Source organism: Phascolarctos cinereus, unplaced genomic scaffold (assembly GCF_003287225.1).
Source record: "Phascolarctos cinereus isolate Bilbo 61053 unplaced genomic scaffold, phaCin_HiC Scaffold_5;HRSCAF=322, whole genome shotgun sequence".
In the NCBI taxonomy this organism is placed as follows: Eukaryota; Metazoa; Chordata; class Mammalia; order Diprotodontia; family Phascolarctidae; genus Phascolarctos; species Phascolarctos cinereus.
Window position 1 is genome coordinate 417823155 of NW_027555958.1, and position 24145 is coordinate 417847299.

The 24145-nt window shown below is 40.2% G+C and overlaps 1 protein-coding gene across 1 annotated transcript; it reads right to left on the reverse strand.

Annotated features, from left to right (window-relative positions):
- Nucleotides 1-1541: 1541 nt before the first annotated feature.
- GORAB (golgin, RAB6 interacting) lies at nt 1542-22154 on the reverse strand. The gene is given in 6 exon segments (XM_020970482.2): nt 1542-3858; nt 11407-11547; nt 14264-14365; nt 18052-18326; nt 18328-18404; nt 22004-22154. Coding segments are annotated over 6 exon segments (1107 nt in total). The 5' UTR covers nt 22065-22154; the 3' UTR covers nt 1542-3407.
- Between the last annotated feature and the right edge of the window lie 1991 nt (nt 22155-24145).

A 24145-nucleotide genomic window follows, 5' to 3' on the forward strand; every position in this document is an offset into this window, starting at 1 on the left:
TTACTATAGCTGTAGTTGAATGTGTTTGTCCTATAGTCCAAACGTAACCAAGCAGTGAAATGTGCCCTAAGGGATTTATACTTTAACATCTGAACCTAGAAACTAAAGCATTTAAGCAGCTGTATCTTTATCAGTGAGTGCTGCTGTAATTAATGCCTTTAATTCCTATAATTAAGATTTATAAAAAGTACCTTAAGAAACATGCATCTTACTTATTCTTAAGATAACACAATCTTGCTTTAAAATGTTCAGATTCTTCTAAAACTCAGATATGAAAACGGGTCTAAGAACAACACAGATAGACTGTAACAGAAATTGAGAGTTCCTGAGGACCTGACCTTAACAGCAAATCTGTGAGAGAAGTGAGTACAGGTACCATGTCCAAAAACCTTCTAAGAGACAATTCTGATTTAACTCTTAGCACCTACCTTGAGAATTACCTTTAAAAAATGGACAAACCAGGGCAGGCACAGAATGGATAAATACAAGGGCAAACTGCATTACTGGTAGAACTGGAAATCAAATTTAAGCACCATGATGAGATTAAGTTTTAACCATTAAATTAGCATGAATAAAGGGGTAAGAGTCTTAGCATTGAAAATTCCTTATCCAGACCTATTTCTCTCTACTCCTGTTCTCTGAGGGATCAGATCCATAATAGCACACTTTGCAGAAATCTGATGCAGTGGGGATTTGACTCCATGTATTATCAGCGATATACTAAGGTAGAAAGGCTGCTAACCTAAAAGTCATAAGTCTTAGGTTCAAACCCTGGTTCTGCCTTTTGCTTATGTGACTTTGGGCCAGTCATTCCACTCCTTCGTACGTTTCCTCTTCTCAAAGATCAAAGTACTGAACTACATGACCTCTCAAGTCCCTTCTAGCCCCTATAATCATCAGATCTCAGACCTAAGCTATAACATGCCCTGTAGAGAAAATCAGGAAAGGACTATTTCAAAAATACAAGCTCCAGTGCAATATAATTTGTCCTTTACAGTCGTATTTGAAAGCAGTTCACAAGAAACTGCCGACTTAGTCACCACACTGTTAAAATCAACTTTAAGGAAGGTAGTGAATTTAACTGCCTGAACTTTTGGCCACATCACATCAAGAGCAGTGTTCAGCACTTCAGATTTAAAGCCAGACAGCCTGTTAAAGTTATCAACGACAACTGAAGTAGGCAGCATTAGCATCATTATCCCCATCCGACAGGTGAGGAAAGAGAAGTACTGTGGAAAAATGACTTGCCCTGTGGTTACAGAGCCCGCATCAAGGCTCTTTTCACCACACAGCACGGGCTAGGGGGAACCATTCCCCCATCCTTATTGGATAAGGACTTAAATTAAGATTTAGTGAGCACGTAACTGTTAAGCCAACATTGTAATCGCAGTAAAACTAGGTCTCTTTCCCAGCAGTAAGTAAAGCAAGAGCAAACGACTGCACGCATCACACATCAAGGGAGGAGAATATGGCAGCATGCTCCTTACAAGTTACTGACATAACACATGTTTGCAAAGAAGCTTTCCAACGTAGACAAGAAATAATAGAATAAATTCATATGATTCATTTATTTTTTAGAAAAATAAGATGAACTTGGACACTGAAGGTTTCAATGTTATATATACAATTCATAAATTTAAATGTAATTTTTTTACCTATGTTTGTGATTTTGAAGATGACAGTAACAATATTCAGTTATATTCCAATCATACTGCATAATATACAAATATATAGCTATATACACAGGAGTAGAAAATGACAGTGAAGCTATAGTCCAATCCATAAGTCCATACATTAAATAAGATGTTCCAAAGTTTTTCTGAGCAGTTATTAGTATTGCACATTTCCTTTCCCTACCTGAAATGACTTTAGTTTAGAAATCGTTACATTTCTTAGGGTATGTGACATACACATCATACTTAATACAAAATTCCTCCACATATTTTCTGATGAGATTATAGCACTTAATTTACACAAAAGTTTATAGAGTAAACCACATTGCCCAAGCAAATGGCCGTAAGCAATGGAAAAGCTATTAGAGTAATGGCAAGTTGATATTAGCTATGGTATTTAAAATTTTATTTTGTCATTTAGGTTCATATACTCCCAACACACAAAACAAATTGAGGGAAAAAAACAGCAAAACTTTTTTGACCATAAACAGCAATAATTTACTGAATTATTGCCTGGCACATCTTATTATATGACATTTTCACTCTTAAGACAGCTAAGTCTTCTTCTGAATTTAGACAACCAGCAGCACTGAAGCAATGTTAACATTAATAGCAGAAACCCGCTGCTTTGTATACAGAACTTGTCCCAAGAGTCTTCAAACAGTTTGATGGGGCAACACCCCAATGCCCTAGACTCATGTAATCTATCCATTGTGATTTATAAAATGAGTGCAAGTCAACGGTATAATAGCTCAAATATGCATCTCTTGAGGAGTGTTTAACAAATCTGCTATAGTCCAGATGAGGCATTCAACAATGAACCTATTTAGAAGAGGGAAGCCATCACCATCTTACACAACAGTAAAAAAGAGAAACAGATGCTTCCCTAACGTATCGCTCCCTCCCAAACAAATAAAAAACCCTACATCAGTGAAGAACTACCAAATTTTCCCAGCAAAATTCAATACAGTTCAGGTAAGGTACTACATTGAAAGTCATTTCTAGTTGTTGTTGTTGTTGTTGTTTTAAATGAGTATCAGAAAAAAGATTTTTAAAAAAGGAAAGTTAAAATTCTAGCAACAGCTCTTCTTGCATTCTTCAAATAAACCTTCTGAAATGAGATGGTGAAGGAAGTGAATGATGAATGAATGAAAAGCACTTACAGTACTGCCAAACATTCCGGTGAAAGGCGCAAAGAGTTTCTATTTTAATGTGAGAAACAACACATACTGGGGAGTGGCGGCCTAGGAAAGCTGTTCTGTTCAGTGAAGTCACGAGGAGAGTCAGTGGAACAACAGAGCAGCTCAGTAATATACCTCAGGTATACCAATGGTAGTGTTTTGATTATAGTTCTCTGACAAAGAGGTGAAAATCAGAGTAGGGTGGGGGAGGGTGAGCATCTGCAGAAAATGGCCTAGATGAAGGTGAGAAAACATGGTCCCCGGAAGATCTGAGCCCAGCAGCGAAGCTGCTCCACTGCGTGGCCTCTGGTGGTCAGGGGCTGAGGGCAGAAGAGCAGCAGTAGCATAAAGTAGATTGATGTTGACTAAACTCAGGGCCGAGCACAAAGCCCAGACTCGTGCTTAACAATAAAAATGCAATTGTTATTTGGCACTTCACAAATAGGGATTGCAAATTAATATAATGATGGCTTTCAATGGGGTCTTAAACCGACGGCAGAAAGCATGGCAGCCCATCACAGCCTCTCCTCTGGACAGCACAAACACCGGCCCTTCAGGTGGCCTGATCGGTGGACAGCGTGTCTGCAGCACCTTTTCCCCCCTGCTGCTCGGACCTGCCAGGATCGGGACATGCCCCGGTCTCCGCCTTGGCAGCCTGCGGCCCAACAGCCGCTTCTGGACCCCCGCTCCCCTCGGCCGCCATTTCTAGAGTGACGCCGTTGGCAGATGGCTGTGGCGCCTCCTCCGGAAGGGCTGTTTGTCTCCTTCCTTCTTCTTCCTGCTGCTGCAGCAGCTTCTCCACCTCAATCTCCAGCTCCAGACCCTCCTCGTCAGCTTCCACTTCCAGCTGCTGCATTAGCGCCTCCAGCTTGCGGGCCTTGCGCAGCTCGTTCTGCTGGATGATGGTGCACAGGTGCTCCGTGAGGTGCTCCTTGATCTCTGTCTTCCGCTGCAGGTCCAGCTTGGCAGCCACGTATTCGCTCTCTGCCTTGTCAAACCGCTTCCTGCGAGCACACGGACAAAGATGAGCTGATGTGTTGTCTGAAATGACGCCACAATCAACTCAAAATGGGATGAGAATGAACAGCTGCACAGATTAGGGCTACTGCGCCTAGGAGTGAGTGGGGAAAAAACCAAACGGTAGACCAATGTGTCTATGAGCTGCTGAAAGCACCAGGATTAATATATATTAATACCGGACTCTTTCTGTACCTCCACCTTTTGTTGGTGTTGTGACAGCATTTCTCTGTTCTCACTGCCCTTTGTGAAGACGTTTTCAGGGTTCCTGAATGTAGCTGCAGGGGGTTGTTCGTGAAGGGCAAACAAAAGGGATGAAAAGAGCAGCAGATGTCTGTATCTAGATTAGAACGGGTTTTAATAAGGGCCAGAGGTCACAGAGAATAGGGAGAGGTTCAAGTGAGGAGACAGGAGAGATAGAAAGATATGGGGAAAGAAGAAGTAGATTGAAGACCAGCATAGGAAAATTTCAGAGGCCAACATATTTTTTTAAAACAATCTAAAATGTCCAAAAAATTAATATGCAGGGCTAATATACTTTCATACTATTTATTACCTTGTCTTTCACCTCAAAAGAGATAAAACATAGAAACAAATCTTATCTCACTTCTTCTAATAACTTTCCCATGACTTAAGTATAAGATGCCCTACTGTATCCATTTTTTTTAATAGTTGAGGAAATTAAGACACAGGCACATTATACTCAGAGGTACAGGCCATGTTAGTGGTTAGAACTGGGACTCAAACCTAGGCAGATTTTCTGACTCCAATGTCATTTCTAGTAGATGATGATACATGGAGCCATCATATCAAATTTATAAATCCTGCATGTAGAACGTACTAAATGAAATGATCACTAAAACTAAAAACCACAAAACCCTCCTAGCTCTAGGGACACCAAAATCATGCTGCAGGTTCTAGAATTAATTTTTAAAAGTAATTAATGCTCTTCAATGGTTTCATAGCCCACTTTTGAAAATAATAAACTAATTCAACAATTATATCTTCAGTTCAATTTTATTCACTACGTTTTATATACTGTTTGTATTCCTCTTCTCTGGAGTAAACCATTACACTGCTTTGGTATTACTTAGCTGACCTCAAGATTAGCAAAATAATATTGTGACGTTAATTGATCTTTTGATACAGAAATTGATGATGTTATTGAAAAAGAGATAACTCTCTGTATAAGAACATAACGTGTCTGACTTTAAAATAAATTAAATGCAAACACTTCGGTGATTCACCTACAGAGTAAGAGCTATTTGGGAACATAGAAGCACAGCTAGCAAAGCTCTACACATCGCCTTTAGCTGAGGGATGCTACAGACTTGCAGGGAAGAGGGGTAGAAGATGCTTGGGGGCTACACAGTCCTACAGGGAATGCCCCCAAAATTCTTGTGCTTGGTGAAGAGAACATTCATAATCAGGGTAAACATATAATCAAGTATCCAGAGAGCTCCTTTAGAAAAATAACTAACATATAAGAAAGAAAAACAGCTACTTCTCCTGATCTCCTCTTTTACCAGGTAATGATCTGAGCTGAAATATAATAAATGAATGCACTGTAAATCATTTTAGGTAAAAAAGATACTAAAAATGAGTTGAGATTATTTCCTTATTTGTACTTGTATTACCAGTACTTGGCTTAATAAATACTTGTGAACGGACTGATTTACATTAAAATCTTAATTTTTAGGGATGTATTAATTTTTATATGCAGATTCTGGTCCATACTTGACATTACGCTTTTCTGTATTATAAAGGCTAAGCTAAGAGCCTCCTCACTGAAAGGAAGAACTAGAAGATGATATATCAGTAAAAGGCCCTTCTCTTTTTTTATATCTGCCTGATGAACCAAACAATAACCACGCAGCCCACCAAGGAAGTACTGAGGGTGCCGTCCCATAGAGGTCATTTATAAGTGGTAGGGACTGCCTTTTTCAGAAGCTTCCGATTGTTCTGGGAAGATCAGATGCAGACAAAGCCACACTAGAAGCTGTTCACGCTGTCACCCTAGCGGCGTGCAGAGCCCAGAAGAGAGAGATCATTTCTGGCTGTGGTGATGAGACAAGGTTTCACAAAGAAGGTGAGAAAGACCTAAGCTGGGCCTTGAAGGAACGGTAGGACTCTGAAGAAGAAAGCATGTGATGTCAACTGAATAATGTGATAAAAGCAATGTATTATTGCTCACTAATCATAGATCCAGATTTCCAGAATATGGTCTTCAGGCCATTCTTTAACAAGGTCTAGCATTCTAGGTTATGTTCATAATTTTGTCTCGACTTCATACACAGTCAAAGCCAGATCTGACTCGGCGACTCCACGGACCACAGGACACCAGTGCTGTTCATGGGGTTTTCCTGACAAAGATACTGAAGTGACTTGCTACTTCCTTCTCCAGTGGATAAAGGCTAACAGAGGTTAAGTGACTTGCTCAGGGTCACACAGCAAATAAGTGTCTCAGGCCGGATCTGAATTCAGGTCTTCCTAACTCTAGGCCTAGTGCTCTATCCACTAAGCCATCTAGCTGCCCCAAATAAAAGTTTACTACCAGTAAATTCAGTCACTGAGGCTTAAGATCGCCTTATCTTGGAATTCTTCCCTTTCACTTCGTGTCTCCAAACCTTAACAGTCACCAAATAATACTGGTTCTATTGTCTTAATATCTCTTGCATCCATCCCCACCTTTTCATTCCACTGCCAATATCCTATTTCAAACCCTTACTACCTTTCTTGCCTAGTCTATTACAATACCTTTTATATTCAAATATTCAAACTTGGGCTTCCCTGAAATGTAAGCAGAAGAAATGAAGGACAGTTCTGAAGTTCCTTATTAACATAGGTGAAGGAGGGACTCCGTCTAGGTCGGGTACACGCACACTAATACCCAGGGGTTAAATTCAGTCCACTTTCTGCCTTGTAAGGCCCTAAATCTAAGAATGGTTGTTACATTTTAACATAAAAATGTATTTAAAATGTGAAGAATGTTCTTGGCTGGTAAGTAGTAAAAAAAAAAAAAACAGGCTAGTAGCTATAATCTACTGACTCTCTGTTCCAAGCAGAGCACCTACTTCAGCCAAAGCACTCTGCAGTGTGTCATATTACAAAGTTCGCTGACTCCTTGCCCACATCTGCCCGAGGAAAGGGCTCACAAAGGTATTTCATTCCATCGTTCTCTCCACCAGGATCATTACTTGTAGGCATTGTGCAGAAAAGGTACACAAGCGGATACGAACTTCAGTCCCAAGAGTTACGGTATGTGAATGTGATGGAATATTACTGAGCTTTAGGAAATGATCAAGGGGATGGTTTTGAAGAAACCTGAGAAAACTTGCAGGAACTGAGGAAAAGTGAGGTGAGCAGAACCAGGTGAATAATTTACACAAAGACAATACTTTAAAGCCAAACAACTTTGAAAACCTTAGGAACTTGTATCAGCACAATGAACAAGTATAATGTGGAGGATTAGCCCTACAACATGCCGCCCATAACCTGAGGAAGAGGTGACTCAGTGTAAAATGAAACATAGGTGGGGTAAGGGAGGCAGAGGGGAAATGGCCAATGTGGATATTTGTTTTGCTTGAGTATACACGCTTATGACAGGGATTTTTCCCACCTCAACTGGGGGTGAGGTGAAGAGAGAGGGTGGAAGGAAAGTAGATTTTTCCTGAATGAAAAAAAAATTTAACCAAAAGAAAACCTAAATCTTGCCTCCAACATTTGCTAGCTGTGTGATCATGGTCAAGCCAATTAGTTTCTCTTTAAGCCTCAGTTTTCTTATCTGTAAAATGGAGATAACAATACCTTACAGGAAAGTTGTGAAGCTCAAATGAGATGATCTGTGCAAAGTATTTCATAAACTTTAAAGCCTGTATGTTTACTGGATGGCCCCCAGGTCCGGAATTCTGTCCCCTCTTACAGTCTAATGGATCCTTCAAAGACCTGTTCAAATACTGCCTCCTGGGAAGAAGAGGTCTCTCCTCTCCTCTGAATTTTCAGTGTATTTATATTTCTCTTGCATACTTATCACAAATATGAATAAAATAACACAAAGTAAAATGAACATCCCCTTCCATCCTCTCACACATCTTCCCTACCTCCACCTCTCAACTATTTAGCACAGAGATACAGCACTAGTCCTGGAGTCAGAAAGACCCAAGTTCACACACTTTATTGGACGAGTCACTTAACTTACTTGCCTCAATTTCTTAAACTATAAAATGGGGATAATAACAGTATCTACCTCCTAGGACTGTTGCATCAAATGAGATAATATTTGTAAAAAGCACTTTACACAACGCCTGGCACACAGTAGGCACTATATACATGTCTACCACCCCCACCACCCTCAATGTCTTGCAAGTAGCGGGCACTTAAACAAGAAGTGCTCTTTTGTGTCTTCAGCATTTTATTCCATGCAAAATTAACTACATCTTTAACTCATTAAGTAAAACTAGTAATACAGAAACTAGTAATATTTTTCAAAGAATACTTATGGGGATACCATCCCCTTTCTCTACTAGCCCCTCTTTCACTGTGGTTTGCCCAAAGGCTAGAACTATGCTATTTCTTACATTGTTAATGTTAAGCATGCATGACACTCTTTTCTTATGTAGTTTTCACAAGAAAGGCTTAAAGCACAATTTAGACTGTTTTTCTGGTAATACAGCAACTAATTACATCTAAAAATATATCAATATTTTAAAAGGCAGCATAGCACAGAGTATAAAGAGCTGGCCCCAGAGTCAAGAAGCCCTGGATTCAATTCCCACTTCTGAGACGTACAGACTGTGTGAACTTGGGCAAGTCATTTAACTTTTTAATGACCCCAGACAACTGTCCAGGACTATTAGGCTGCAGGACGGCTACACTGGGAATTTCCTCTGTCAATGAAATCACAGGTCCAGCTCAAATGAATAAATAAACTGAAATATCCATATAAAGGCTATAATTCATACAAAAAATTAGCAAACTTATTAGCTTCAAAGTACAAAATGATAAGGTTTGATTACTCTATGAATAAATATTGGCCTCCTTCTCTGTGATCTTTCAAGAAAGATTTGTCACAGCCAACACGTCTACGCGTGACCTATACCCATCATCTCCCTCTCCTCTTTATATGCTTGCTCTAACATCCACTTTCTCTAATTTTCAATATCTTCCAATCTACTGGCTCCTTCCCTTCTGCCTACAAATACACATAAAGTTCCTCCACACTTTAAAAAAAACAAAAACAACCTTCACTGACACTACTACCCCTTAAAGCTGTCATTCTATTTTTCTCTTCTCCTTTTCACAGCCAAACTCCTAGAAAAAAGCTATCAGCACACACTGAACCAACTTCAGCCCTCCTCACTTCTCAACTCCTTGAAATGTGGGTTCTGCCTCATAGCCCTGCTGAAGTCACTTCCTCTGAGATTACCAGTGATCTCGTCACTGCCCAATATTCTTCTCAGTCCTCATTCTTCTCAGTTAAAGCACCTGCCCTTTCCTCCTCCTTGATAATGAAATTTATGATTCATGTTTATAAGGCATGGTGAGGTTTGCGAAGTGCATCACACACACACACACACACACACACACACACACACACACACCCCTCTCTTATTTCCCTGGGTTTTTGTGACATTGCTCATTTTATGGTTCTCTGCCTCCCCGGCTGTCTGGCTGTCTCTTCTGGCCTCATTTGCCCATCCTTTATCATCAAATGCCTACTGGATTTTTCAAACCAGATGGCTTGTAGGCATCTAAAAATCAACATCTCTAAAGCAGAACTCGTTATCTTTTTTCCCCAAATCCTTTCCTCTTCTTAGCTTCCCTATTTTTGCTGAAGGCATGACCACCTTTCCAGTGATCACTTTGCAAGCAGAGATATTTGGACTCACCTCTCCCCTGTTTCTTAAGCAGTGGCCCCTTCACATCTGCTCAGTTCTACCACTCCAACATCTCTTGCACCTATGCGCTCTCCTCCACTCACAGAGCCCCGGTTCAGGCCCCCATCACCTCACCTAGACACCTGGAATTGCCTCCTACCTGGTCTTCTTGCCTTCAGATTCTCCTCTCTTCAGTCCATTCCCTATACAGTTGCTAAATTAATATTCCTAAAGCTCCGTCTGATCACATCACTCCTGTGCCTCCAAAGTTTTAATGGCTTCCTCTTGCCTCAAGGATAAAATATACGTTTCTGTTTGGAGCTTAAAGTCCTTCACAAATTGGTTCCAACTTACCTTTCCAAGCTTACTGTATATTCTTCTTCTCACATGCTCTACATTCTAGCCAAACTGGCCTCTTTGCAGCTCCTCACACATAATATTACCCCTCCCCTCTCTAAGCCTTTGAACAGGCTGTCTCCCACCCTCACGTATGTACCACTCCATGTACTCCTTCTTCGTCTCCTCCTGGCAGAGTACATACAGCCTTTACGAGTTAGCTCAAGAGCCAATTCCTACGTGGGGCTTAATCTGATCTCCTCCACTCAAAGAAATTTCTTTATAATTTACTTATCTGTTCCTGTTGTTTTTCCCCTTTATAACTGTAAGCCCCTTGTCTCTGTATTCAGTGCCTAGCACATAGTAGGTGCTTAATAAATGCTTGCTGAACTGAATCTTAAACCTCCAGTTATTATCTTGCTGACATTCATTTGGTAAGTTAATTAACAAAGTCAACTCATGACATCTGATGGCATGTAGTAAGCAAACAAAGAAGTCACAGGGAGAACCACAAGGCTCTTTCTTAAGCACTGAACAGTGAACTGAAAACCACAACCAAGTATTTCCGCTTTATTAAATTGTTCTATAAACATTCTGATGCTGTGGTTTACCCTGGACTAATGAGGCATTCTGATTGATTTCTAGTGTTACAGAGAATGATGCACAACCGAATCATTTACACAGGACTCCCTTGTGAAAAGAGACAAGCTGGAATGATTAAAGCAATGCTGAAAGGAATGGAAGACCCTCAAAATTGAATTTAATTTTATACTCTTTTATCTGTTTGCAAAGTCCGTGTAATTCTTTACATGTGTTATGTTCATTTTATAGTTATGCCACAATATTTTCTTTCTTTAAAAGACAAAACAAAACAAAACAAAAAAACCAACAGCTGAAACCAGGGAACATGATGATATCAAAACAATTCGTGCAGTGTAGATTGGGAAGAAAGGAATAAAACTGTTCTGGGAGGAAATGTTTCAGTTTCAAGTTTCCAAGGTAGGAATACAAATATTTTAAGGAAAAATGCATATTAAAAAAAAGAGTACCCTTCTATTCTTAATCCTCCCCCCTCAAAAAAGGGGTGGAGGTGGGGCAACTAGGAGGTGCAATACACAGACAACCAGCCCTGGAGTCAAGAAGACTTGAGTTCAAAACCAGCCTCAAACATTTACTAGCCGGGTGACTCTGGGCAAGTCACTTAACCCTAACTACGTCAAAAAAAAAATCACACAGGGATCAGTCCCATTAATTAAAATATCTGTTTTCCAATGCTTTTTTTTTCTTTCCCAGAATACAATTTTCCCTATACTTAGTGCTTACCGAGCATAGGAATAGTCCAAGCTTGCCTGATCAATTCGATTCCGTAAGATTCCAATGTCAGCTGATACCATGTCATCTAAAGCCTGTAACTCCTTCTGGATCCGCTGCAGTTTCATGGTTTCTGCCTGCGTCCTTTTAGATCTAGAAAATGGGAAACAAAAAGCTAATTTTGGGTAACATACTCACAATAACATAGCAAAACACATTTGTACTTGCTTTCAGAGTGAGGAGGCAGGGAGAGCAAGCCCTATGACCTCCGATTCACAGAAGCAGAAGAAGTAGCGACCTGAGTTAGGTCGGACAGTTCATAAGTGCAAGAAGTGGAATGAGAGCCAGCATTTGGACAAAGCATTCCAGGCTATAAATACATCAGGGGCTTCTCCACCGCACTGCAGGTTCCCTTTTTTCCTGTCATCACATTATCACAGGCTCAGAGCAAACTGTATAGCATGCCCATGCAAGTGCATTCCTTTTTCATAAAGCCTTCATGAGAAACTCCTGATTTCCTCAAGGTAATATAAAGGATCAATTTCACATTTCCATTCTTACAGTCAAGATTATCTTAATTCCCAACCTAAATTCTCCTTCCTGTTTATAAATCCATTATATTATCTCTTGTCCTAACTTACTAATTACTGAAACTCATATTCTCTATTTATATAATTCAGCACTAGTTTAAAATACACACTCACACACATAATGATTTCCATCTCATTTCACTTTTTACATAGACATTTTTCTTGGAAGAGAACTTCATGTTTTATAAAAAGATAAAGATTTTCCACTGGCAGAACAGAAATCAGTTTTGAGCCTTCATGTGGAAGATCAGACTTCCTCTAACCTCAAGCTCACACAGCCCGAATTCTAAAGTAAAAAACATTCTGAATTCTGTAATGCTCACTCACATCTTAATTCAAATATAGATCTTAATAAGCTTAGTTAGCTGGTCACCTAGCTCACAGATTAGAAGCAGCAAAACAGAAAGAGTGGTAAGGATGAAAGAGGCACCTGTATCAGCTGCAGCAAGGCACACAGATGCTGATGGAAAACAGAAAAACTTAAGAAGTGGACTGCCTTTTGCACATACGCTAATAATGGGCATCATCAGGATGATCCCAGGTCATCATGAAAAATTTAAATTATAATTAGTATCCTTGGAATTATATAATGCTTTTTATAGTTAAAAAGATTTATCATGAACTAAATAATGAACATCAAAGCAATACAACAAACTTGCTTTTAACTATTCATATTTAAGTTAAATTGATTTCCACAAAAATATGCTTTTTGTCCCTTCTAGGTCATCATCAGGACTCTGCTTGTCCACCCTCATTCATGTTCCTTCTCTGCTATCAGAGTTAAAGGGCATTCTTTTTTTCTGGTTCTATTTTTTCACCTGCATTGTTTTACAAAGGTCTTTGCAGATTTCTTTATACTCCTCATTCTTGGTCTTAATTGCATTATAGTAGGTCATTACATTGATGAATCATAATTCACTTAACCATTCCCCTTCTATGGAACATCTACGTTGCTTCCATTTTTTCAGATTTACAAAAATGTTGCCATGTTCATCTTTAAGTAGCTAGCTCTTTTTTGGTTGTTTTCCCATGATTCTTTTAGGATATGTTTCCACTCCACCCCACCCCCACCCCAAAGAAACTAGTGTGTCAAAGTATAGGATTCATTAACTTTTAGTGCATCCAGACAGATTACTCTCCAAAGATACCATAAATACGCAATCCCACCGAAATAAACGATGTTTCTCTACAACCAAGCAGCAGTGTTTTATTGCTTCTTAATTATATTTTCCAATTTTATGGAAACCTAAAAGTTGTTTTAATTTGCATCTCTCTGATCACATAATACATTTTAGAAATATTTCTAACAACTGATACAATAAAGTTTTAATTCTGTGAACTAAAATGATAACCACACCAGGTCTGTTTGTAATGCCCATCTAAGTTGTTCACTTCTGAGTTTTACAACAGGAAACGTTTCATGCAAATGAATATAAAAGTGAATAAACCCATTACTCTTAGTTCTAATCTTCCTTGGTTCTGGTCATCACAGGTCTGGCTTCATCTATGCCTGACAAGCTCTCAAGGCAAGAATCTGGTAGTAGTGGTGGTTTGGGCTCAGACCTGACGTGCTATTAGTGTAGGGAACCCCTTGTGTAGAACCTTCTCCACCAATGCAAACTGGCTACTTAATAAAACTCATTTGTTATTGTTCAGTCGTTCAGTCACATCTGTCTCTTCAGAACCCCCGAGGACCACAGCATCCCAGGCCATCTACCCTCCACTCTATCCAAAGTCTGTCCAAGCTCCTGTTCAATGCTTCCATGACACTTACGATTCACTTCATCCTCTGCTGCTCCCTTTTCCTTTTGCCTTCAATCTTTCCCAACATCATAGTCTTTTCCAATGAGTCTCCACCTTCTCATTATGTGGCCAAAGCACTTAAGCTTCAGCTTCAGTATGTATTCTTCCAATGAAAAGTCTGAAATAATTTTTTTTAAAATGATAACCGAAATAAAGCCTTAATATAGCACTTTAAGGTTTGCAAAGTTAATGTCATCTCACTAGATGAAGTCTCACAACTAAATCGTAGGGAGCTGCCTGGAGAATAGAGGTTAAATGATTTGCTCATTGTTATAGTTAGCAAGTGAGAATGCAACAGAGATAGACCTCTATCCAGGATGCGGAGATTTTGGTTACCATCATAAAATAGAAATATTAATAACATTGCTGGCCCCTAAAGTGACAGTTGTTAAGAAAATACAGTAAGTAAAACAGGCAAGAAATCCATTGAAAGGATCTATATGGTTACAAACATCACTCCTTAGTACATTTCTTACCTTTCTGCAATAGCTTTGGCCAGCAATGCTTTTTTCCGTTTATTTTTCTCTTCCATTAGTCGTTGCTCTTCCTGGAGGACTTCCCAATGAGATTTTTCCTGCCTGGTCAGTAACCAAGAATAAACATAAGTTTAAATAAAAGAGTCCCATCTCCCAAATTCCTTTCCCTCCTCCAAAAGCAATGAATTGGTCATGTAAATGTCCCTTTAAGAGTTCCCATTAAGAGTTTTTAAGAACACGTCTGTAGCTAGTTATCTTATTCTGACAGCAAAGAGGCTAATCAGAAGATTTAAATAAATTGGGCCATTAAACCCCTTATATCTGTGTAATCTATGAACAGGCAACTGATGCTAGGGTATGGTGGCTCATTTACACACTAAATATGGGGCACTAATATATGGCATTAAATTACTGGTGCAAAAGGAATCCAATAAAATGACTTGAAGATGATGCTTCTCACTATGCTTTTTCAACTATTATATATGGCCCTGATCATAGAGGATTCTGGTTACCTTAATATTCATTAAGCAGTGATCGGTCAGTGATCATTAGAACAAGAAATGTGATCCTAAAGAGCCAGTGTGGCTACATCTAGACTTGGTGCTGCCAGACCAGCCTCTTCTCCTTCCTGACAGGTTTGCTAAACTGGTACAGAAGGAGAATGTTATATACGTTACCTATATCTTAGCAAAACTTCTGACTGAGTGGTCTTTTATTATCCTGGAGAAGAACGGTTAGTGAGTTAGCATGAAGGTGGCCAGGGGTCTCTAGTGGAATACCTCAGTGATCAGTCCTTTGCAGATTAACATTTTTATTAATCATCTGAATAAAGATATAGGTGATAAATTCATCAAATCTGCAGATAACACAAAACTGGAAGGGCTAGTAAATACACTAAATCCAAAAAGATCTTGACAGTTTAGAGCACTGACTGAATCTAATAAGATGAAGTTGAAGAGATTAACATAAAGTCTTTCACTTGAGTACAAAAATTAACCTCTTGAGTTACAAGACTAGGGTGGTATGGTTACATAGCAATCTGAAAAAGACCTAGGAGTCATAGCGGACTGGAAACTCAATGAGTCAGCAATGAGATGTGGCAACCCAAAAAGCTAAAGTCATCTTGGGCTGCAGTGAAAGGCATAACTTCCAAGAATAAAGGTTCCACTTATACCATTTTACATTCAAGTCTGGGCATTACCACTGAAGGATGTTGATGTGCTAGAGAGTAGGCAGAAGAGGGTAACCAGGATGGTGAAGGAACCATGCTACATGAAGCCTGACTGAAACAGATAGCTAGCCTGTAGAACGGTATACTTAGGGAGGACCCAGTTATCTCTTTAAGTGTTTAAAGGTCTGTCATGTTGTACAGGGAGTACACTTGTCTCATTTATTCAAGTCTAGAAGGAGGAGCTACTGGGAGATGCTGCAAAAAAAAGGCAAATCTGGGTATGGCAAAAGCTTCCTAAAAATTACAGGTATCCAAAAATAGAACGGGTTGCCTCAAGGACAGAAGTTCCCCCTCTTTAGACATCTTCAAAACAGAGCCTGCATGACCATGTCAGATATGTTATAGTGGGATTCCTAACAAATATGGGGCAAACTAGATAGCTGCGGAAATCCCTTCCAACTCCTAAATTCTGTTATTCTTCAAATTCGTCCACTTGCTAATATATTTCTACAGAACAAAATTCATCCAGCTAAGTACCAAAGGCTGGATGAAAGAAAAAAGAAAGAACCTATAGCAAAGACATGAGCTATTCCACCCAAAACTCTCTTGTGCCCAGTTTGGTCATTAAAATGTACACCATCACGTAAACTTCCTAGGAAAGAAACCCAGAAATGGTTTTCACCTCCCAAGTGTTTAGTTTCCCAGACCTAGTACATCTGAACAACTTTCAAAGTCATGCTTTCCTCTCCAAAACTACAACAATGATGTGGTTAGGTCTAGATGAAGATAATTTCTCACTTAGAGCCAGACTCCTAGCTTCCATCCCAAGTCCCAGCTTTCCACAAGTAGATTTCAACACTGATACCATGGTTTCCTCCTCTACTTATTATTACTCTGAACATACCATATCTATTCTCAGAGCCCTTGCTGGAGGATAATTAAATTTATATTCACTAAGCATTTAATATGTACAAAATATTAGGGACACAAAGATAAAAAATGAAGTATGCTCTCAAAGAGCTTATCTTCTATTCAAGAGACAGAACATGTAAACAGGTAAGTCAAGGCAAGGTCAACAGAGGAAGAGGAGAGCATTACAAAAGATAGGATTGGGGAGAGATGACATCAGGAAAGCTTCAAAGGAAGGTGATACCTGAGCTAAGCCTTGAAGCAACATCAAGATTCTTAGTAAAAATGAAGAAATCACGCATTCAGGAAAGGATGGCCACTAAAACAAATCTGCGGAGGCAGGAGACAGAATTTCAAATTCAGGGAACAACCAGCAGTCTAGTTTGGCTGGGAAAGAGTTACTGTGTAAAGGGGAGTAATATGAGAGAAGGCCAGAAAGGCTTGTATCCAGGTGCTGAGGCCTGGAGGTGAGACAAAAATCCTGAACGTTTTCAAGCAGGGAAGTGACATACATGGTCAGACCTGTGCCTTAGGAAGGTTGTTTCAGCACCTATAGGGAAGTCCAATTGGAGAAAACATAGACTAAAAAAAAAAAAACAAACCAAAAAACAGACAGACCAATCAGGAGGCAATTCTAATTGTCCAGGGGATGGGAACAAAGCCCAAACTTAGGGTGGTGGTCATGTTACATACTTTGGCAGGCATAATCACCATTTGGTTATTTTTACTTACGTACGTTCATGACAAAGAATGGTCCTATTCTGGGGTGGATAATTATGCCCACAATGACTGACACAAAACAAAAAGACATCAACAAAATTTATTTTTAAACTAACGATTAAAAATGGATTGGGCTACCTTGGAAGGCAGCAAATTGCCTGTGCTGGCCATCTGTATGGGGAGGCTCCTGGATGAGCACCTGCTGAGGATATTACAGGGTAGAGTCACGCTTTACCTAGCAGTTGGATGAGATGAGCTCTAAGGTTCCCTCAAATTCTGAAGTGCATAATAATCACCTCTTAGAAGACAAGAAACATTTAACTCACTTAGTTTCATATTCAGTACAACCTGCAAAGAGGCACTTAGTATAGAATTTTTACATAACAGGAACAAGTCTCAGGAAGAGATCAGATAAAAACAATAATCTGGAAAGAGACCCAGAGAGAATGAGACCCAAAATTGGATGGCATCCCATCTCCCCAGGGAGTCATAAATTAAAGAGATAAGAAACAAAAGTAGTGAATGTGCAATAAGGTACAGAGTCCAGATGATCAGAAGCCTTACTTAAGTCAAAGAATAGCAAATTCTACAGGTCTTAGGCATTTATGCTAAATTAGCTGCTTTAGTTCCAGAGACTGTATTTCAAGTACACTTGAAATGTATCATCAGTGTCTGTCCACCTCTTCCCTGTGCTTTTTGCTTTCCTATGCCTTTTCTATTGCCCACAGCTTCCTTCCCATACAGACAGGCCCATTCTGAAAGCTGAAGATTGAGCGGTTTTACATAGGTCAGGAAGCTGACATCCATATTTCTTAGTGATAGGGCGCTGCATGTTCTAAAGAATAACTTCTCCTTCCCACTATATTTCTAGGTCAGAATACATTATAATATAGAAGACATTAAGCTTCAACTTCTCTAACATCCAATGATAAAGGAAGAACAGAGAGAACAAATGGAATCATTTTCATGGTTATATAGATTTACTAACACTTCCACTTTCTTTTTTTCCAATTTACAGTTTGGTTTCGGAGTAACAGTCTCATCTTTTTTATCGGCATTATTATGGGAATTCTCAAGTCCTGCTTTTTTCTGTTGATTTCCAATGTTCTGATGCTTTTCATTATCACCAGATGAGATGAGAAGAGTCGGAGATGGGTGATGCGGCTGAGAGTCAGCTCTCTGTTTAGGGGCAGAAAGCAACTGCTCTCGAGGTACTGATGTTGTACCATGCTGAAGTCCAAGCTTTTGGCTTTGTTGCTGAAGGGGCCTTTTCACGCTGCACCTGTTGTCGACTTTTGTTCGGAGGGTGACGCTTTTGCCGATCAGTGGGATCAAACGGGTCTACGTATAATACAAAGAAAAAAAAATATTTGAGAGCAGCAGATTGTAAATCACTTTCTACTAAAAAAAGGCGACACATTAACACTTCAGTAGAAACCAAATTTTAGATCTCTATTTTTTAATCTTTTATATTGCACACACAGTGGTAAAAACAATTTTCTGGTTCTGTGTTAAACAATATTCATGCCCCACTTTTGGTGCTCAATAAAAATTCCCCATATAGCCAATTCTGAAATTTAACCACATGCAGATTACGTGTAAACCATACTTTATTTCATCTCTGTGAGCAATCACCCCACTAAAGACAACAACAAACACCCTGGGCTTTAGTAGATGTTTCAAGGGACCCTGTAGTCAAAAGCCAACCTCACTTAATGACCAGGCAAGCCCTAATAATATCTTCCTAGCGGTATCTGATTGGGATGTCTTGATCCTTGCATTGACTGAAAAAGAGAAATTCTATAGAGATTGTTGACAAGATCATTCAAACAAAATCAACAGACACTTTGATATTTGACATTAAGTGTGACAGCAGAAATGGGGAAAACAGTAAATTCAATATTTAGAAAAAGTACGCTAGTAAATATGGGAAATGAAGTTCTGAAAGAGGCCAAGGCTTGTAGGCTTCTCAGAAGAACCATTCTCAGAAGAAGATTATACCAGTATAATCATCTCCCCCCCTTTCCTTAAAGAGAGTTAGAGGATACTAGTATAAAAATAGAAGCCCAAAAATAGTATCATTAAAAATGAATTTACATACATTTACACAGAACACACATAATACTAATAGCTAACATTTTACACAATGCTTTAAGGTCTGCAAATGGCTTTATATATTATTTCAACACAACACACAAGTTCCTCGAAACAGGCAAAATTTTAACTAGTTCATATATTCCATATTCATACTACCTCATCTAATTAATGTGACTACCACTCCCTTCTACTTTCCATCTCTCTAAACTAAAATCAGAGGCATTTACCTCATACAGTTCCCCCACAAACTCTATTAAAGGCAAAAATTAAAGATATGTCTAGTTCCTCTCTTTCCTCCCCACTTTGGGACCTAAAACTATGAAACACATAGACCTGTGACAGATATATGCTGTTACTGACAATCATCCCCAAATCTTCTCCTCTCCTTAACTTCCCTATTTCCATTGAGGGTACCCGTATCCTTTCAGTCACTCTAGGTTTATAACCCTGGGTTATAGACCAACATGTTTTGTTGACTATACTGCTATAACTTCTCCACCATCTTTTCTCCATTCACAAAGCCATTATTCAAACTCAACACCACATCATCTCTCCTCTAGTGTGACTAATAATAATGGTGCCCTGACTGATCTCCTTGCTTCTTACCTTCTCCCTCACCATCTTGTATACAATGGTCTATGCGATATTCCTAAAGCAGAGGTCTGACCATGTCACTGCTCTACTCAACTAGGCCTAATAACTCTCAATGACTTCTAAGACAAAATACAAACACCTGCTTGGCAAGCATTTTTTATGATGTAATTTTGTACTTGTATACTGTGCATGTCAATTCAGAAAGACAAGGAAATTTCATACCGGCATGCTGCTGCTGAGTTATCTATGCCATCATCTCTTTTGTTTCTTGATTCCAAACCACACTTTTGAGTGTACTTTTTTTTAATGGAATGCCCTTCACAGTCTGAATCCAGACTACCTTTACATGATCATTACATCATGTAACCATGTTAGTCCTCTACTCAATACACTCCAGTGGCTCCCTACAACCTATGGGATCATACATAAAATCCTGTTTGATACTGAAAGCCCTTCATAACCTAGTCCCTTCCACGTTTCCATTATTACCACATACTCTTCAATCCTGCCACACTGGCCTCTTTGTTACTCCACTAACAAGGTACTGACTGTTACCTCTCTGCTCCAGGCATTTCTCTGGCTGTCCCCCATGCCTGGAATGCTCTTCCTCCTCATCTGGCTTCTGGCTTCCCTTGAACTTCCAACTAAAATCCCACCTCCTACAGAAGGCTTTTCCCAATGGATCACAATTCCAGCACCTTTCTTCTATTAACTATTTCCTCTTTGCCCCTTGTCTAGCTTATCTGTATATATTTGCTTGCTTGTTGTCTCCTCCATTAGAGCATGATTTCCTCCAGAACAAGGATTGTCTTCTGCCTTTCACCACAGGGCACACCCGCCTAGCAAATGGTACACTTACTGCTGACTGACAGACTGGCGTTGATTTGCTTCACAAACTCTCCCATTCCACTTAAACCTATCTACTTGTTCCTCATCCACAACACTCCAATCCGGTGCCTTTGAGCACCCCCATCCCGCATTCCCCAGAGAGAGAATGCATTCTCTCTTTACCTCCAAATATCTCTTCATTCCAGTCCACACAAACTGATCTTAGGAAGATGTGGGTCTGACCATGACATCCTCTTATTCAATAAATTCCAGTGGCTCCCTAGGACCTTCAGGATCAAATATAAAATTCTCTGGAATTAAAATCCCTTTATAATCTGTTCCCCCCATCCCACTCACCCACACACATTTTCTAGTCTTTTTAAAATTCAATTCTATAAACCTTTCTACCTTCCTTCCTTCCACATAGTTACTCCAGCCTCCATGCTGTTCTTCATACAGGTCACTCCACCTCCCCACTTACGCCACTGTCACTGGCTAGCCCCCTGGCCTGGAATGCTCTCTCCTTGGCTTCCTTTAAGTCCCAGTTAAAATCCCACTTTTTACCGGAAGCCTTTCCTGATCCCTTGAATTCTAGTTACTGTCCTCTAAGATTATTTCCAATTTATCCATTTATAATATTTCATTTACACTCAGTTGTTTTGTTCGCACATCCCCCGTTAGACTGTGAGCACCTTGAGAGCAGGGACTACATTTTTCCATTCCTTCCACCTCTAGCACTTGGCACAGTGCCTGGATGGTAGGCACTTAATATAGTCTTACTGACCAACTAACCCTAATTAACGTCACTAGGAATTTCTGATACACCCTCCTCTCCATTTGCATTTATTTCAAATATACTTTTTATTTACACGTGCACATATTTTCGTTTGACAGTAAGTTTCTTGGGGGCAGGGAATGCTTAGCTGTTGCCTTTGTATGCTCAGTGCTTCCAGGAAGTGCTTAATAAAAGCTGTCTACCTATCACCCACCACAGTCTGGCATACAGTAAGAGCTCATTGACCCACTGACCCTCACTTCCTTCAAAGCTCAGCTGAAACATCACGAGGAATTTCTGTTAAGCACCCCTCCCCCATTATTTGTGTTTATTTCACAAATACTTTACTTATACTTGTACAAATTGTCATTTGACAATAAGCTGCCTGAGGGCAGGAAGGTTTAGCTTTTGCCAGGTATGCTCAGCGCCTCCAGCAAGTGTTTAATAGAAGCTCTATCTATCCACCTGGTGTACCTCTCGCTGTGCCTGGCACACAGTAGGAGCTTAATATATGTCTGCAAGAAGGACTCGGCCCGGGCTGGGTCTCCACCAAAGAGTCACTCACTCTCCTCCCCAGGACCCATTCCCAAGCTCGCCCCCTACCCCGGCAGGACCGAAAGGACTGAGACAGCTCCCAGCTCGTTACCTTTGTTCTGCCGCAACCTCCGCAGCTCCTCCTCGGAGAAGCCGGCCCATCCTTGCGCCATCCGCCCGCGCCTCTGCGAGGCTGCCCGCAGCTGCCAGAGCCTTCGAGGATCCCCGGCTGCCAACGCGACCACCCCAGCACGTCCGGCCCTTCGCCGGCTGGGACCATCCGCTTAGCCAATCAACGCGCCGCATTCAGAAACAAGCCCCACCCCATCCCCGGCTCTTTCCTGTTCCCTCAGAGGCGGGGAGCTTTGGATGGCTAAAGCAATGCCTGATTGGATACCTCCAGAGATCTGCGCAGCATACGTTCCCCACAACACCCTATACATCTTCACGTTCCTCCCGCGTCTCATCCTCGCAGTAGTTATCAGTCACAAGAGGAAAGCCTTGTGGAGCTTCGGAATAAAATTGAGCTTGTTAGCAGGCATTTTACTGGGTGACCTGGAGGGGCGGGCCAGAGAAACAGGAAGGGGCGGGGCTATACGCTTGCCCTGTGGTATTTGTGGGGCCCTCGGACTTCTTCTTCTCAGTCCTTGTTTAGCGCACTGTGTTGCCTGGGGTGGTGTTCGGGTTCCTAGGTTCCTTGTTTCAAAACAGCTAGACTTTAACTTCTACGTCTTTGCCGGGAGGCTGCAAAACCTCGTTTAGACTTAGGCCTTAAAAGAAAAAAAAAACCAAAAACCTTCAAACTCTGGGGCTTTCTTTCCGTCTACCCACGGTTCTGCTTGGGCTCTTGCCTCCTTATCTCCCGCTCTCGCTTACTTACTCTCCTCTGCTTTTTTGCTTATTTTGTCTTCAAAATGTTGGACTTTAAGTCATTTGTGGGGAAAGCAGCAGGCATTTCAAAGAGTCACTTCTGCAAGTGTTATGTAATAAAAGTATGTAAAGCGCTTTGTATGTCTTCAAGCGCTATATTAAGTGTCAGTTATTATTAATATTGTTATTGAGTGCAGACTGCCAACCCAAGGCCCTGAGCCGGGATAAAAAGATGGAGAAAGGGCGTAGCCCTTGCCCTTAAAGAGCTAATGGGATAAGCAACAAGAAGGGGCAGACGAACATATAAATAAGCTATACACGGGAGGAATAGGAAATTGTGAACAGAGGGAGTAGCATGAGTGGAACATATTAAGGTCAAATCCAGGGTAGCATGGTTGTTGGAAAGAACTTGGGTTCAACACTATACTGTGCTCACCACCACCTGGATGAGCCATTACCTCTTTGAGCTATTTCCTCGTCTGTGAAACAAGGGGGCACAAATACATGATTTTTGAACTACTAGCTCCAGTCTACGATGCTATAATTGTGATGGGGAAAAGGGGAGGACCAGGAAAAAAATGCCATGAAAACTTTGAGGAGCAGGAAAGAATGTTTCGGATTGGGTGAATGAGGGTATGGGCAGCAGCTGACTCATGAAGAGAGGGACTTCGTAGGAGATGGAAGCCGTAGAAGTTCAGGGCTAATTGAGCCAGAAGAATGTCTGGAAAAAGTTTTAGGGTCAACTGAATTGCTTTTATTTTATTTTTTATTGGAGGGAAAATGAGATGTTAAAATTCTCAAAGTATTTTATTGGTCTATCTTAATAGGCTTTCATTAGGGCTAATAAGAAAATTTATGTCATCTTTGATACCTAGCTATACAGTGATATGTCCCCATGTTTTTCAAGTCAGTCTGGTTTTAAGGAAATAAGTTCATTCAAAAACACTGATTAAGGACCTAGTAAGTTCAAGACACAGCTGTACAGAGATTCTTGTTCTCTAGTAGTCTTTAGTTTATGGGAGGTGAGATGTAGGCATTAGATAATTTCTTCAAGAGAGTGAGACTTGAAAGGGAGAAGACCCAAGATCACTATAAGAAATAAAGGAGGGAGAGATCTGAGGCTTTGCCAAATATGTGGTGTTTGTCAGAATACCTTGTCTCAGTTTTTAGTTCAGAGAACATACCATCTAAATGACAGGATGAATAACACTATTAACTCTAAGGAATTACATTTTTCATTACAGTCACTTCAGCTTTTTTCAAGTATTATTTACAGAGGATTTCACTGAGAACTGAAATGCAAGAAACTAAAACGAAGGAACAACATATAAATGATATTTTTTTCCCATAACCTCTATGAACCCAAAAGAATTGCTGTTCTAGG